This window comes from Myripristis murdjan, chromosome 24 (assembly GCF_902150065.1).
Source record: "Myripristis murdjan chromosome 24, fMyrMur1.1, whole genome shotgun sequence".
NCBI classification, from domain to species: domain Eukaryota; kingdom Metazoa; phylum Chordata; class Actinopteri; order Holocentriformes; family Holocentridae; genus Myripristis; species Myripristis murdjan.
This window is the reverse complement of record NC_044003.1, coordinates 10,315,054-10,331,724: the sequence shown is the minus strand read 5'-3', so window position 1 is coordinate 10,331,724 and position 16,671 is coordinate 10,315,054. Positions and strand designations below refer to the sequence as shown.

The 16,671-nt window shown below is 41.8% G+C and overlaps 1 protein-coding gene across 1 annotated transcript; it reads left to right on the top strand.

Annotated features, from left to right (window-relative positions):
• The first annotated feature begins 1,305 nt into the window (after window positions 1–1,305).
• amd1 (adenosylmethionine decarboxylase 1) lies at window positions 1,306–16,671 on the top strand. Its single transcript, XM_030047053.1, has 9 exons — window positions 1,306–1,606; window positions 6,140–6,226; window positions 7,917–8,043; window positions 8,213–8,315; window positions 8,611–8,653; window positions 10,694–10,838; window positions 12,850–12,942; window positions 13,033–13,188; window positions 13,291–16,671. The coding sequence occupies exons 1-9, from the start codon at window positions 1,497–1,499 to the stop codon at window positions 13,432–13,434; spliced, it is 1,008 nt and encodes a 335-aa protein (XP_029902913.1). The 5' UTR covers window positions 1,306–1,496; the 3' UTR covers window positions 13,435–16,671.

Here is a 16,671-nt window from a genome sequence, read left to right as displayed (position 1 = left end):
TTGGTCTGCTCCGCTTAATGGTCACTGGCTCGTTGACGTTTCTAATTGGCGCGCAGGGGTCGCTGGGTAATGTAGTTTTGTGAGACAACCACCCCGATCCGTTAGCAGGCATGTGAGGAATCCAAGAAACTACAACCCGCGTTTCTCGCTGCAGTTACTGCACTTTGCGTACTCATGAACGCTCTTCAAAAATGCAGGGATCGGTGGTTTAGATTTCATGGTATACAAACACGGATGTATGGGAGAGTTAACCCATTCAAGTCATTTTGCACTCGGATTAATGTAAGGAATTTGTGTTTACCCACATTCTCAGGTTGAGTTAACACTTAAGGGTAATTTTATGGCTCAAATCATTGCAAATATTATCAAAGTGAAATGATATATGGCATATTATGATTTATAATAAACATACATATTTTTTTATCCAACACATATAATTGTCTTTGCTCTGGTGGTTATTAGCATCATTATGATCACCCTGAAGTCACACTTTACCCACCTTTTTATTTACTACTACATTACTATATATGTGTGTGTGTGTGTGTGTGTGTGTGTGTGTGTGTGTATATATATATATATATATATATATGTATATATAATCAGATCTTTTCACTTTGGCCCACTGCCCAAAGCAGGTGTGCGAATCAGATATATATTACATCTGACAAAATCTTGAGGCTTGCTGCCTGTTTTTGGCGCGGTTTCTCGACTGCTGCGTGTAGATTATCAAATTGGTACAATAATACGACGATATCCTGCAATAATCTGGTATTCTCTTCAACTGCAAAGGTGAATCTGAAACTCTGTGGACTGTGAAATTAACGTCTGCTTATTACAAATGCACGTCTGCTGTTTGCATGCACTTGTGGAGGATGTTGTTCCCATAGCAAACTATAATGTGGGACTCCATCGCAGGTTTAAGCTGAGTTTAATTTTTTATTATCGCTATAACAGCTTCATAATATCCCTACAGAGGTATACAGTAATGGCAAGAGCATCACTCCTTTTGATATTAATAAAATGTCTGAATCTGAATTTAAATGTTAAAGAGTTTTTATTACCATGTGTTTTAAAAGGGGCTGATGTATATATCTATAAATGTGTGTAATGGTACAAAAAATGTGAGGCTGTAAAATTGTATTGTCACGTGAGAAAAGCCCTAGCGGAGATTGGCAGCTGTTTCAAGCAATCATGTCTTCGCTAGCAGGAGCCAAGCGATACGATTGGCTTGCCTGGGAATGACGTCATCCGGGCTGATGAATAAAACCACCGCGCCCCTCTCATTCAGCGCTCTACACAGTATGGCCGGCGATATTAGCTAGCACTCGCTAACGGTATTCTCTGTAAAAGGGAAGACGGTAAACCAAGAAATCAACACCTGGATTGCTCAAAAGGACTGTACTTAAAATAAATTATACTGATTGAGGAAGGAAATAATTAAGCCGAGAAACGTTACCGACGTTTTGAATTTTCTGTTCGGTGTCTGTTGTCTCACGATGGAAGAGAACAGTGCACACTTCTTCGAGGGGACCGAGAAGCTGTTGGAGGTTTGGTTCTCCCGGCAGGACGAGACCAAAGGAACCGGGGACCTCCGTACCATCCCAAGGTTTGTGGGTTTTTGGGATGTGGAGAGGCTTCTTTTACAAACGTGGATTCACCTTCAGGGTATTACCTGCTCAGTCAAGTTGCCGTTTGAGTGAGGTAGCGACCTGTCACCCAGTCTGAGCTGTTAACGTCCATGCACACCGGCACACGGTGACTCATTCATTCATTCATTCAGGTTGAGTAATGCCAGCTAATTGTTTGAAGTTGCTGGGTCAGAGTCCTCCTTTTCTTACTCACTCATCCCACAGGTAGACAGAAATGCCCTCTGCTGTCTAGCTGCCGGAGCTTACTAGTACACGTAGCTCAAACTAGCTAGCTAACTCCATTACCCTAAAATGGCCATCCCTTCCACATTACGCTAGCCAAGTTAGCTGAGTCACACATTTCTCGTAATTTTAGCCAGTCCGAGCCATAGTGACAGCTCAGCCAAGTGACAGGGCAAACAGCGTCCCTCATCATCGTGGAGAGAAATGTCTCCACTTGCTGTAGCTTTCTATGTTTTGCACCAAAAGGGGCTCAGTTGTTGAATGAGTCTTGCTTTTTTGCGTGTAGGAGTCTATTTGTAGTGCTAACATTACGCGGGCTTGTCTGATTTTTTTTTTTTTTTTTCATCTGCGCACACACGTTTTTTATCGGCCGCGCCAGAGAGGGAGACGTCGTTTTGTAATAAGAAAATGAATGTTGCACTTAGCTGGTTTGGGTGTCCCTGTTGTTGTATACGTTCACAAGGTTTGAAACCAGTCAGAAATGTGCATGTTTTGTTTTGTTGTGAGCTAAGTTTTTTTTTCTTCTGCGTCATTCTCCGACGAGGGCCTTCCCAAGATGTCCACATGTGCTCGTTACCGCGTGTTATGTCGCTTAAAGCAGCATCGGAGCCACTGAGGCAGAAAGACACATGACAAAAATAAGTGTTACATTCAAATACTCAACTTAAAATCAACACGTTGAGTTTTGCTCCCCACCTGAGCGCATTATTATTGCTTTGGGCGCAGATATAATACTAGACTAACCTTAGACCTAAAGAAACACTCAAGTCTAGCTGCGACTGATGGCAGTGGGAAGGGGAAATGTAAGTAAATCGGGCCCCACTGAGTCCTGATAGATAACAGGATGAGATGTAAGGGCTCCGGGCTGATGGACGAAGGTGCTTTTAGAGATTAGATCCAGCTCCGTCGCCACGCGCCAACCACATCCTCATCAGATTATGCGAGATATAATTTAAAGTTTCCTACATGCTGACCATGTAGGCAACTTGTTGGTTCAGTCACGTTTTCAACCATGCCCCCATTCTCCACCCAGCTCCTCTGATTGGTTGGGGCATGTTGCCTTGAATTCCCCTATAAATTTTATATTTGCTGCATTTAAAGAAATAGATATCTATGCTCAAAAGGCCTGTATCTCATTTTTCCTCCCAAATGTATCTGTTACTGCACCAACCCCAGAGCAAAGATAAATAAGTGTGAATGGATTGGCAATTGCTGATGGAACCCCTTAAGTGTGTGTGTGTGTGTGTGTGTGTAGTCTAGTAATGCAACTGGGGGTGCAGTGTCAAGGCTTTCAATTGTCCACAGATTTATGATGAACACAGGTGGTAGAAAAATAATGCCCTCTCCCCTCCCCCAGAATTCTCTTTTTTGCTTGTAAAAAGTGTCTTGCCTGAAGCTAAGTTTGATCTTTTAGTCTGTTTTTTTGGAGACTGACACTTTTATCTACCATATTAGTTCAACATTACTCAGTGGTTGGAGGAGGGTTGATAATTAGTCGCAGTTTTCTCCCTAACTGTGGCAAGGCTCAAGGCTAAATCTACGGGTACAAGGGAAAGCCTGAGTTTTCCTCATTAACCAGATCACAGAGGCCAGTTTTAGAAGAGAGTGTGTGGCTGGCTGAGTGAATGACGACTGGCATTAATTTACAGCCAGAGGGAAGATTAACGGCTCAGAGAGACACTGTCAGTGGATCAGGCTTGCTGGACACCAGCCAATGTCCAAATAAGTCCACAAGGGCATCTGATTCACAAATCTGGATCTCACTCACATTACCTCTGTCTGCTCTGCTGGCTTTCGGCGCGGCTCATGAGCAGCTTACTGTCTGCCTCCAGTGATCATCTCAGTCAAGAAAGTGGCCTCTATGGCCCCTACCTATCTGCTTCCCAGCGTGAATGCACATGCCATGTATTTTGACATTTTGAAAAACTGGCTCATTAAAGGGCAAGTTCGCTATTTTGGAATGTAGGCCCTATTTACAGATTAACAGGGCTTCAGTACAGTCGCTTCAGTATTGATCCTGATAATGATGGGCTGCAGCCTTGGCAGAGTGTCGCTACAGCACGGAAGTTCACAGTTTGAAAGGTAGTGCTTGGTTTGTGAGATAAAGTAGGATACCCCAAGCTTCCCATTTCGGAAAAGTAAATTTATCTTAGTTTTTCAAAGGCATTTATGATCACCCCCTCGACTGCTTTTGTAGCACACTGGGAACCTGTTTCGCATCACTGTCAGACTCAGTACTGAAGCAACTGGTGAGATGTTGGTCTCTACGTCTGGGGATGATGTCAGATAATCTGTAAATAGAGCCTAAGTTCCAAAATAGCGAGTTTGTCCTGTTGATTGTCTGTCAACACCACACTGTGTCTTGCCCTCCAATTCTACCTGTCACTCTTAGCCATGTTTTGTCAAATGAAGCAGAAACCATGCTCAGCCATTTTTGTTCACCCTCTATCCCTCTCTCGTGGCTGTATGCAACACTTTTCTGTTAATTTGGCAATCTAACCTGGGTCTTTCCTTGAAGCCATTCTTTCCTGGGAAAATTTGAGCCTGCTGGGTGGCCAGAAATAGCCTCTGGTGTCCATTTCACACTGAAATGTGAGCTCACCCAGGTCTCCAGTGGCAGTTTCCCTATGGTACAGAGTTGGTTATGTTGCAATGGCTACATTAATATCATCCAGGAAACGGGATGAATCATACATTGGTAACTGCATGTTATCAAAGTAAGCTTGTGTTGTAAAGCTTGTTGCAGTGATTCATCTCGTTACATTCATTTGGCATCCACAAAGTGAAGGGAAACGGCTTTTTTGTAGTTGGGATAGGCTACTACTTCAGCAAACTAAGGCTTTCTAGCGATGATTTTTTTATTAGCCACATGAGTTATTTCTGAAAGTTTATTGGTTTATTGCTCTGATCTGTCCTCCACTTCACCAGTCTTGACACAAGCACACATTTGTGAGCTTGGAAATACTTTGTGGCCGATCAGTCTTGTATCAGAAGCCTCGTGAATCGCTCATGTCAACTATTAACTCTGAAAAGTATTAAAACCTGTATTAAGTTAGGCTCTCGTACTCTTAAAAAACTGTTGTGGCTGCAAATTCATCATAGTGGATGTCTTTAGCAGCTGTCAGTGTCTGGTTAATGAGGGAGTTGAAGCCCTTGCACACCTGCTTTCTGACAAGTGCATTCTCTGCCGGCTGGATGTTCGGTGCCATCGGTTTCTAACCAGGTGCTCCGAGGCACATTTTCTGTTCAAAAGCGCACAAAAGGTTTTGAAATGCCGAGCATCAGAAGGGACGGCTAATTCATGCAGTCCTGTCCCATCTCACAGGGGGTAAAGTGTGCACCATCCTCTACTGGTAAATTCCCCATTGAGCGCTGCGCTCTTCACCCTCTTTCTCTACCAGCCTCTGCTGTGCTTCATAATGGACGCTCCGCATGCGCTCTCTTACTCGCTTTGGCTGCCCTTCCAAGGTTGTAGTGGGAACGTGACGCAGCTGCATTTACACTGCAGCTGTCCTTGAGCGGCGAGTGGGTTGGGGGGCAGAGACGGGGAGGGGGTTAAGCAGCCTTCCTGTTGTTGAGCAGAGGGCTGTCGTATCTACATTACGCCAGCCTGTGGCTCTCACTTTATCAGGCAGCAGAAACACACAAGTCCAGACTAGTACTGCAAATTTCACAATATCCTGAAGCTTTCCTGCGAAGTCAAAGTGCCTTCCTCAAAATGTGCCTGGACCATTCCTTTGTGTGTAAAAGCCAATGCATTATGCAGTTTATTATATATATTCATTACTATTTGTTATATGTATAAGCACTTTCTTCCCTGTCAGGTGCAGATTGTTTTTCAGTGTAAATTTGTCAAGAGAAACATTAGAGTAAAATGTCTTTTTTTTTCTAGCATGCACACACTCTTGTTACAGATATTGGAACCCTGCTGCAGCTTTCCTTCCAGGGTTTTACTATTCAGAGGAATGTGTTTACTTTATTGTTTGGGAAACATGCTCAAAACAATTTAGTCATAAATAGACCAGCTTCACCGAATACTACTGGCAGTGTCTATGTTGCTGTTGCTTGATAAGTTTTGTGTGTGTGTGTTTGTGAGTGTTTTGTATGTAAGCCAGAACTGTTCTGTTTTTGATTATGTAACCCTGTTTGTGGGTTTGAGTTACAAAAGGCACATAGTCATGATAATAAAAAACAAAACAAAATACCAAAATGCTAAATGTTGCCTTTTTTTTTTTTTTTTTTTTTTTTTTTTTTTTTTTTTTTTTTAGGTTTGAGTGGGACAAACTTCTGGAGAATGTGCATTGTTTGATCATAAGTGTGACAAAGACTGACAAGCAGGAAGCTTATATACTCAGGTGAGTGCTGTGTGTTTATTTATGCCTTCCCTGTTTTCCAGACTGATTAGGAGATGGGATTAGACAACGGTCACCTGTAATCAGCTTGTCATTACTTGCACTGTAGCTGCTTGATAACTTTACTGGTCATCACAGGGCTTTGGCCGCTGTCCTACTCCATACATTAACTGGGTCTTGTCTCAAGATACATTTACAGTTGTAGGCATTTTGATAATGTCGCTCTCCAGACGTACTTAAAAAGTAACTTGCTATCACAGCAGACTAAACATCAGTTCTGAGATGACCGTCTTATAAGCAGCCTATAGCCACAAAAAATAGGTGTAGTAAATGGAAACAATAAGACACAGAGTTCAAGGAAACCCAGCTTCTGGAATAGATCTGGGCAATATGCTTGAAATCAGTGAGGGTTTTTTTTTTATTATACCACAAAATGACTTGTATGCAATTCATATGTTAATGTTAAAAATCAAGATAATGTAAAACTTAAAATTGTCAAATAATATTCCTTAAAATGGCACACAGTTGTGCCATATCTCAATATGAATGTATCGAAAAACAAAAAATTATAGTATTGGCCAAGCCTATTCAGCTCTATCAACGAGCTGATGTTAAATCTTCACAATACACAAGAGCCTGAAGATTTGAGACCATAGCTGATGGTGATTGTAGAAGACGATGAATTCTGATGTTAAAGTTTCCAAGAATTAAAACAACAAAATGGGCAGACAAACCTCACTTTGTGTCATCACAGTATCATGTATCAGTCAAGTGTTTCCACTGTATTTTTGGGTCGTGACAGCTTTTAGTTTGCAGGGGTGTGTGTGTGTGTGTGTGTACGGAGGGCGGGGGTGCATCCCTGCTCCATCAGCTCTATCAGTGTCTGTTACCATGGAAACATCTCTGTCATTCAGTACATTTACAGTTGGAAAGTTGTTTAGCCTGCTGTGTGTGACTCTCAGCTGGATATCTCAGGCTTGTGTACAAGATGGCAGAGCAGCGAGGCCTTATTAGTTTTGGCATAGCAGGAGGCAGAGAATGCCACAGGCTCTCTGTTTGTATGTGTAAGACTTTATGTGTTGGATAAGCCTCAATGTTTGTAACCATGGCCTCCATTTCTGGGCAAAAAAATGCATGTCTCATCCACACACTGTGTTTAAATAAGTGTTTCTCAAAGGTTTTTTCTCCCTTACAGAAACATTAATCTTTGACACTCAGGGAGGTTTAGGGATGCTTTATTTTTGGCCACTTTAGAATGTCTTTGACAAACGTTTACATTTGTAGATGTATCTGGTATTTCACCTCACCAAATGCTAACAAAATCTCAGTTGTTGCTCGGTGAGCTGCTAATGAATTTGACCTAGCCTTAGATTTAACTCTGCGTTTGGTCAGTGGAACAACAAAGGGAGCACTATATGCCACAGCAAGCCTTCAAACCTTTTTCCATGTTTTTAAAGCGTACTTTGGTTTGAGACAGACTTTACTAAGCTGTTTATAATGCCTGACTGTTAGTGTACACTTGAAGAATTAGAGGCACAAGGAACTGGAAAGGGCATCGAGTGACTGTCTGCTCTCTCCCTTCGAGGGAATTATCAGTTAGCACTTTAGAGGCTTGGTAAATTATACAGTGGCATGTAAATGAGGGATCTTTGAGCACTTGTTTACATCTTCCTTGTGGCTTCTCCCTCCACAGTGAGAGTAGCATGTTTGTCTCCAAGAGACGTTTCATTTTGAAGACATGTGGAACCACCCTCTTACTGCAAGCACTGGTGCCTCTGCTGGAGCTCGCCAGGGAATACAGCGGCTTCGATGCCATTGAGGTTAGAGACACTTTGGAATTACATACTACAACGTGCACATGTAAACACTCAGATACAAACAGTTTTATTTCTTCAGATTTCTGATGCCAGCGGTGACATTAAGCCAGTGTGAGTTAAATTGTGATCATAGCACCAGCTAACCACACATTTTTATGCCTCATTTGTGCAGAATTTCTTCTACTCTCGCAAGAACTTCATGAAGCCAACCCATCAAGAGTTCCCTCATCGAAACTTCCAAGAGGAAGTGGAATTTCTCAGCCAGATTTTCCCAAGTATGTTACAAGCATGAAATCTTAGCACTTTTTATTTTCCCTTCTTTATATCAAAATGCTATGATAATCTACATACAGGACTGCAAAAATACATCTTAGAAATGAGGACGAGATAATCATCTTAGATCCATCAATGGTGTACATTTTACAGAGTATAGAGTTTTGTATGACTAAACAAGCTGAGACAGATGCATTGTGCAATCAGCACATGCTACACACAATAGAATATTTGAGTCATGCATGTGAGAGCTATGATAACACCTGACAATGAACACCCTTATTTTCCCTCTTCCAGATGGAGCAGCCTACTGTATGGGACGTTTGAACTCTGACTGCTGGTAAGATACCATTTTTCTGCACAGGTTAAACCTGTTCTTTGGATGTGATACTCATCCAGTCAGTATTGAAAACTCCACAAATTTTACCCCAGAGGGATCGCAAGAGTTTTCTTCTTCTTTTACCCGAAGTAAAATCCCCAGCAAAAGTTACCTACTGTGACTCGAGCAGTGGTTCTCAATCTTTCTGACTCGTGACCTCTTAAAACAAACCAGTGCCTACTTGCGACCCCTTGTCACAGGCTGCATATACAGACTGGTGATGAGCAGTCCACCTAAAACAGGACGACCTTTTCATGTTTAATTTGCGTAATTGTCAGATGAGGCCTTCTGTTTTAAAACTACTCAGTATTTCACAAGTATGTTGAGTAAAAGTAAAATGTGAAAACAATAATAATCATGATAATTTTGCACATGAAAATGTTTTTTGGGTCAAGAGTAATCTGCATATTCTCAGTAATCTCAGTATTTGAGCCACGTTAGTGATTTATACATAATTTTAATTGAGTGGAATAAACGGTGTTCACTATCCTTGAGTGATTTGATGCTTTAGCTCTTTCATTTATAATTATTTAAGTCACTGCACCTCTTGAAAAAGGCTATGGAAGGTCGTGGTGGGTCATGAAATGTGAAAAATAATCTGCACAGTTGGCCTGGCTCTAGAGTGCAGACCCCCCCCCCCCCCCCCCCCCCACACCCCACACCCCCCCCCCCCCCCCCCCACACCCCCCCCCCCCCCCCCCACATTTCATGTTATCACCTAGATCTAAGATTTGTATATGCGTGCTTTGTTTGTTACTACTGAGGCTATGTTGGGTCAGGTGTACCTGGGCAGAGCTAGACTTACAGAGGCAGGGATCATTCTCACAGGTCCCTTCTGATGAAGTCATTTTAAAAATTTCACAACTGTAAAATAGCTGATAGATCATGTCCTATCCATAAATACAAATTGTCACTTACTGAGCCAAGCAAATCTATGTCTCAGACAACGTACAGTGAAGCCACTTTGTCAGACAGCCTTGTTCAAAGAAAACAGGTTTCCAGTTGTATTCAAATGTTTCAGCACAGAGGACTGCACGCGGCGCTACACGTGCATCGATTGACGACCGGTTCAGAACCACCAACGATGAACAGCGACAGGCCAGGTGCACTGTCTTAGTACCACGTCTTTCTTACACGGGAATAACTCAAACATAAAGTAGACATGGCAGTGTACAACAATACAAGACGTCAAAGGACAAGCAAAACCAGAAGTAAGATGTTAGAGGAGCACAGGATGCAGTTTAACTTTTCTTACAGTCTATTTTCTGTCTATATTGTCTGTATTTTCTCTCCATATTGCCTCCTTGCTCGATTTTTAAAATAACAAAAAAATCTCGATTGTTAACCTGATGATGTGACAGCATGACACATTCATGCGTACTGCAGCTTGATAAAACAAGCAAAAACATTCCACATCCAGGATGTAATTACATCAAACCATACATCCATTTGCCATGTTTTATAGTGTTAAGAGCGTTTTTTAATCTTAAGTACCTCATCATTGGAGAAAAAAGGCTATGATGAAAAAGTAGCTCTTTAGGGTGAGGGCCCACTCAGCGTGGGCCCTGGGGTGATTGCCCCCTCTGCCCCCATGGTCCTGTCACTTAAGGGGTGCACCAATCGATCAGCCAATGTTACACCAGATCATATTGCCAGAATTTTTAATAAAATGTGTCACATCTTAACTTTAAAAATGAAGCACTATAGTGCTACAGAGATGCCCGCGCCAATAAATCATATTCTTCAGATGTAAGGAGACATGCTTGTTTGGTAGAGACCTCAGCAAAAATCACAATCATTTCTATTATGTATTTATTTATTTTCAGTGAAAATGAAATGCAAATATTACCATTCCCACTAAAATATCATAATATCTGTCCAAATAATTGCAATTTGCATTTTGTTATTTGTTTGTTTACTTATTTATTTTTGGTATTTCTCCTTCTGAGGAGTGCAACTGTATCAATGCATCATGCATGAATTGTCCGTGTTGCCCCCCAGGTACCTGTTTACCCTGGACTTACCAGAGTACTGGGAGAACAAGCATGCGGATCAGACGCTGGAAGTTCTGATGAGTGACCTTGATCCAGCGATCATGGACCAGTTCTACATGAAAGATGGTGTTTCTGCAAATGATGTCACTCGTGTAAGCAGCAAAGTCAATCTTACATTCATTCATTTGTCCCTTCATGTTGCATAACCTTCAAGTGTTGCGCCAGCGTGAACATAATGGTTAGAGAAGAGTTGGCTTAGAAAATCTGGGTGTAGTTGTGATGGCATGCTGTAGATACACTCCCCTTTCTCGGCTGTCAAGGTGCCCTTGAGCAAGAGTAGGGTTACACCAGTTTATCGGTTTACAGATATATCAGGCCTCTGTCTTCCTTTTTCTGTAATACTGGATGTTGACGTGTCAATATCTTCCCTTTCTGATGTGAATGAGAGTGAGAAAATTTTAATATTGTTTGACGGTATATCATCTTTTGTATTTTGTATTTGTAGTATTTGGTCATATCATTTAAAAAGAGATTTACTCAAATTTTTTTATTGACACTGTTTATGTAGTCATTTTCTATTTCTTCTAAATATCAGAATAGGTATGGTTTAAAAACAACCCATATCGTTCAAATCTTAAGCTCAGAGCGGACTCAAACACAGTGGGGAAATAACGTTTTTGATTGTCTACTAGATCCTAAATTCTATCAGCTACAACAGCCATTATCAGTGTTAAAGGCTAAATATGATTGATTGCATGTTCTCTTTCTTGTCACGCTGCCATTTATCACTGTAATGGCCTGTTATTTTGTTGTCTTTTTGTTTTTATTTCAGTTTAGTTTGTGTCTACTTTAGCCTGCTGCAACACACTTCTCTTGGTATCTGTCCACTGGCCTTTTAGCAGCAACAAAATGTCGCTGCATTCTGTTTCCAGTTTCATACTCTTATTTAGCCTCAGGGTAGACGTGCTAAACTGATGGAGTGGGCTGTGTGGTGGCCCATTTAATGTTTTCCTCCCCAGCAGTGTCACATATCAAAACCATTTGAAACTATGTTGCTCAGTGCATTGCCTAGTGGTTATGGGAAGAAAAAAAAAAGGTTTAGGAGTGCATAAACATCACGGAGGCAGCATGCTTTGCAGAATGTTTACTAACTGAATGTCCCCTCCACAAAAAAATAGGGCAAAACTCACCACAGTGGCTGGATCTAACAAATTAACCAGCTGCTGCTCAAAATCATCTGCATGTGGTGGATGTTCATTTCCCACCACAGGCTTCAATACACAATCCATGTGTGCCATTACGTTACATGTTCTTGAGTAAATTAAAACACCTTTTTTTTTTCTCTAAAACCATCAGATCTAACACTGTCTGATGTGTTTTACTGCACTGTCTGGGAAAACACAATGAACATAAATAAACCTTTCTATTGACAGACAATGCAAGTGAAAGCCATGCTTGGCTGGCACATACTGTACAGTCCTGTATCTGAAACGTTAGACTGAAAATTTCAGTGTGCGTTTTCAGTCCAATATATCACATTATAAACAGTCAATTATTATACAGCCTCTTTACATTAGAGGCTGACATTGGATCGATAATCCTGCAGGATCAGGAGGGTTGTTCCATTATGATGTCAGGATTGGGATGGAAACATCAAGCCGAGTGGGAAAAGTCCACAAAGAGGCTCATCAGATACAAAATATATTTACACTGACATTGTGAAAACAGTAGTCAACATTTTGGCAAACAGACCATGGGCAGGACAAACACCTAATCAAGCCTGAAGCTGAGAGTGCAAACATTTCTATGCTTATATTATTTACATGTAAAACACTTTTATATACCCCACCCCACCTCCACCTGTTTCCTCAGTATCATCCTCTTCACATAAGCCTAAAGTTTGTTTGGGTAGAAGTCCTGAAATTGCAAACAGAAAATACTCAAGCTTTTAAAGAGATCAGTGGTTAACATGACGGGATTAGCAATGGCAAAAGTCATGGGAGCGGGATGGGGCAGGAAGAAATATAAAATAAAATTAAATATAAATAAAAGTGGGCAAACAGGAAGACAGTTTCACTCCTGTTTCACCCTCTAATTTGCATCATAATCATTGATGTTTCATTAATGACATAATCATTGATGATGTTTGATCTTTTCTTTTAGATGAGTGGAATTCGTGACCTGATACCAGGTTCTGTGATTGATGCCACAATGTTCAACCCTTGTGGATACTCGATGAATGGAATGAAGACTGACGTAAGTGAGCCTCCGTCATGCCTTTCCTTGACTGGCTTTGTCCCACCTGAAGAAAAATAATAAAATGGCTCTACCCGCTCTGTTCTCCAGGGAACTTACTGGACGATCCACATCACTCCAGAGCCAGAATTCTCCTACGTCAGCTTCGAAACCAATCTCTCCCAGACGTCCTACGATGATTTGGTCAGGAAGGTGGTGGACGTCTTCAAGCCAGGAAAATTTGTGACTACACTTTTTGTGAATCAGGTATGTTCATAATTCGAACATGTTTTCATTCTAAACAGTTGAATAAGGAAGTATCAGCCAACTGAGGTATCGTTTCCCTGTTTTATTTTTTTTCCCCTGCAGAGTTCCAAATGTCGCAGTGTCTTTTCTTCTGCCCAGAAACTTGAGGGCTACAAACGTCTCGACCGCCAGTTGGCCCAATTCAATGATTACAATTTTGTCTTTACAAGCTACGCCAAGAATCACCAGCAGAACCAGCAGAGCTGAGGGTTGAGGATGAAGAAGAGGCGTAAAAAGAAAGGCGGCCGCCCGGGGCTTCCTCGCCGTGGCCGTCTTCACCCTCCACTTACGAGCTTGTCCTCCCTCCTCCTCCGCTGTTGTTGTTCAGGCTCTCTTGGCACTGAAGAGGCCACGTGCCGTAGTTTAACCTCCAGTTTGAATTGTATGCATTGTTGTACCTATGACTTAGAACTCTTGCATGAAAGCTCTTTTCTCTGTTTAGATATTCTAGCTCACTCTTGCTGTGATCTTGAAGTGCATGTAGAGGAATTAAACACGCTCTGTTTGAGGCTGTCCACCCGTGCCCAGTACAACGGTCCTTTCCTGCAGGTGTCCCCCCTCATTCCCCACAGACAAGGCTTTCGCGCTCACTAGGCCAGGGCCCTGACATGCTCAGATGGGTCTGCCTCTTCTTTGACCTTACCAAATTTGACCCACCTCACCCCAACCAGTCACTGCCGTTTGACTAATTTGCTTTCCAAGATGCTAATTGGTATATTCAAATAATTTCTGATTTATGGGTGCACTTTAAAAACCTCATCATTTATAGATAAGCTCAATCGTGGTACGAAAAAAAGGCCAACCTTTTGTCTCGAGTCTAAATGAATGTATTCTTAAAAGCAGTAGTACGCTTTTGGCCATCATAATCGTTGTCTTATTGTCACACATTTCATGATTTCCCATGAAATGAATGTCCTACTAACTGTTTAATGTTGCACTAGTAGACAAAAGGATTGCGGCTTAATCATAAGTTTTTTGTTTTGTTTTGTTTTTTTTTCATTATGAGTTGCTCATTGGTGTAAAATGCATTGAAGCCAGAGGAGTACCTGCTCTGCTGGGCTTTGAAGCTGTGCTATAATTGGGTCCCAGCACCCCTGCTCATTCAGCTTTTCGACCTTGACAATCATTTAGCCCTGCAATGCCTCCCCAAATAAGTACGCTTTTTAAGCTGTATTCCTGGGCAACAGTTTTCACAAATCATTTCAGGCCTGCCACAGTTTCTTCAGCGTGTGATCGGGTGATTGTGCACTTTTTACTTGGGCTTCTTTTTTCTGTACAGCGTGCTGTATCTACAGGAAGCCTCTGGGTCTTTGAAAATCCCCAGTCATGTTAGCACTCTAAATTTAGGCATTCAATTGGTTAAATGGAAAACGTTTAGGCACAAACTGAATGTAGAGCAGCCAGGTAAAGCGGACTGCCCTGTCCCATCTTTAGAATGTAGAGGTCTCTAGAGAATGGGGCTTTAGCTGAATGTACGACTCGAGGAGAGAGCCCGTCCCCCCCACCCCATGCAGCAATGGTGCAGGTCAGGACAATGCCCTCTGCCGTCCAGCATGGCAGCCATTGTCCAGGTCCCGGCAGGTCTCCCCGCACAAAGTCAGACTGTCAGCTGGCCCCAGAACCATGCATGACAAGAGTGGCCCTCCTGGCTGCACCATGTGGCTCTGAATGGGAAATAATGAATCAGACACTTTGCTTAGTGCAGCGCTTGCCCAGCAAAGCATTTTTCTTTTTCTAAACAATATACATCCTCTCTCTCTCTTTCCCTCCCATACAGAAATCGGTAAGCGCACAATAGAGGCCCACCAGTCTGAGCATGCCAGGGTGATCCCGGATCATTCCACACATAACTGTTGCATAAACTGCCATTTTATTAATTTTATTGTGCCCAGACATTTTTGCAGTGAATTGGTCCAAAATGTGACTCCCTAGCAGTTTTTTTTTTTTTTTTTTTTTTTTTTTGGAGTACCATCAATGCCCTTTGTTCAGTGAGGGGGAAAAAATCCTGTGACACTATGGTGCATGTGACTACTAGTGCTGTATTGCTTGACAGTGTAGTGTACTGCCGTCTCTTCCTCCTGTGTAAGTAGGTCTGTGTGCTTCACCTTCCTCTTGTTTTATCAGCTGAACTGTAGTTGGAGCTGCCGCATCCTGATAATGTTTCTTGGACAGGCGGGGACTCTTTCCTTAAGGGGTTGGGTTAATTTGTGATTCATCTTTATTTCAAATCCCTCCCGGTGCTGAAAGCAGGTCAACTTTGTGTTGCTTCCCTCACAAGACGGATGGCAGATTTTGTGACTTGCTGGGAGTTTTGATTGAAGGCCCGAGACGGCTGTCTGTCCTCTCCGCTGGCTGTTCAGTGGTGTTCATGATGCTTCTCCTGCCAGAGAACGCAGACTGGTTTTGAATTTTGCTGATGCGACTGGAGATGACAGAAAACAGCCGTCTCGCACCTGCTTTCAGCACTGCAAAAGATTAAAACCTGTTCTCTCACCAACCATTTTTGGGAACAAAATCTCAATGCGGTTCGGAAAGCACCTATAACTATAACAGCACACTGTTCACTTAAGGCAGCATCATGAGAAAACTCAGTTCCTGTATAAAAGAAAAAAAAAAAAGTAGTTGTCATGCATGTGGACCACTAGATAATTGTCAGTAAGGACTCAAAGTGAAGTTGACAATTGGAATTGCTTCCCTCCAGTATGTCTGTTGTGGCTTTTTGGGGTGGTTTCATTATTTTCCTGAGGACCAATCTCTATTTGATGTCCTTACATGAATTACCTTTCTCTCAGATTACTTAAGTGATCTGCCGTGATTGTTATAGGTCCTTGAAGTTTAACATTGAGGGAATTTGAACTAGCGCTGTTCACAAGTACTTAAGGAATTTTTTGGTACCTGTTTTTTGGATTTAAGTATATTTTAGACTTGACCGCTGCGGGTACTGCGTAGCCCTGTTGGTATGGAACATTGCTGTTTTGTTTTATTTTTATACTATAAACTCGTGCATTTTTGCAGTTGAATGGTAAATACAATTTTTACAAAACATTTTTGTAAGGAATGCATTTTTGCTGCGGACCAATCTTTTTTTTTTTGTTTTGTTTTCCCTTTGTCCAAACGTTCATTTTGTTGTAAAACCAGTGTCCGACCTAGTTTGTGAAGTTTAGGGATGACCTTTTCAAAGCTAATTGTATCATGTAGTGTTATTTTTTTTTCTCTTGCCTTTCCTATAAGTATCTCTATAAAGGATTAATGGGAAGGGAAAGTGAAAAAAGGCTCCCCTGAGTGAGAGAGGGTGCAGTTGCAGGATGTATCAGGATGTACTGAAGGAAAACTTTGCTGTTCTAATTCTTTCTTTTTGCTGTTCTTTGGATGGTCAAGATGTGCTAAATATATCTGTGCTATGAGCTTGATGCTTAAATAAAAAAAAGAAGATGCTTAACTGTG

Bases quoted from the DNA above. Each gene is read 5' to 3' on its own strand.
- amd1 (XM_030047053.1), top strand. From the start codon at position 1,497: ATGGAAGAGAACAGTGCACACTTCTTCGAGGGGACCGAGAAGCTGTTG. The intron at 8,044-8,212 runs GTTAGAGACACT...TCATTTGTGCAG, and splicing joins GCGGCTTCGATGCCATTGAG to AATTTCTTCTACTCTCGCAA. The intron at 12,943-13,032 runs GTAAGTGAGCCT...TCTGTTCTCCAG, and splicing joins TGAATGGAATGAAGACTGAC to GGAACTTACTGGACGATCCA.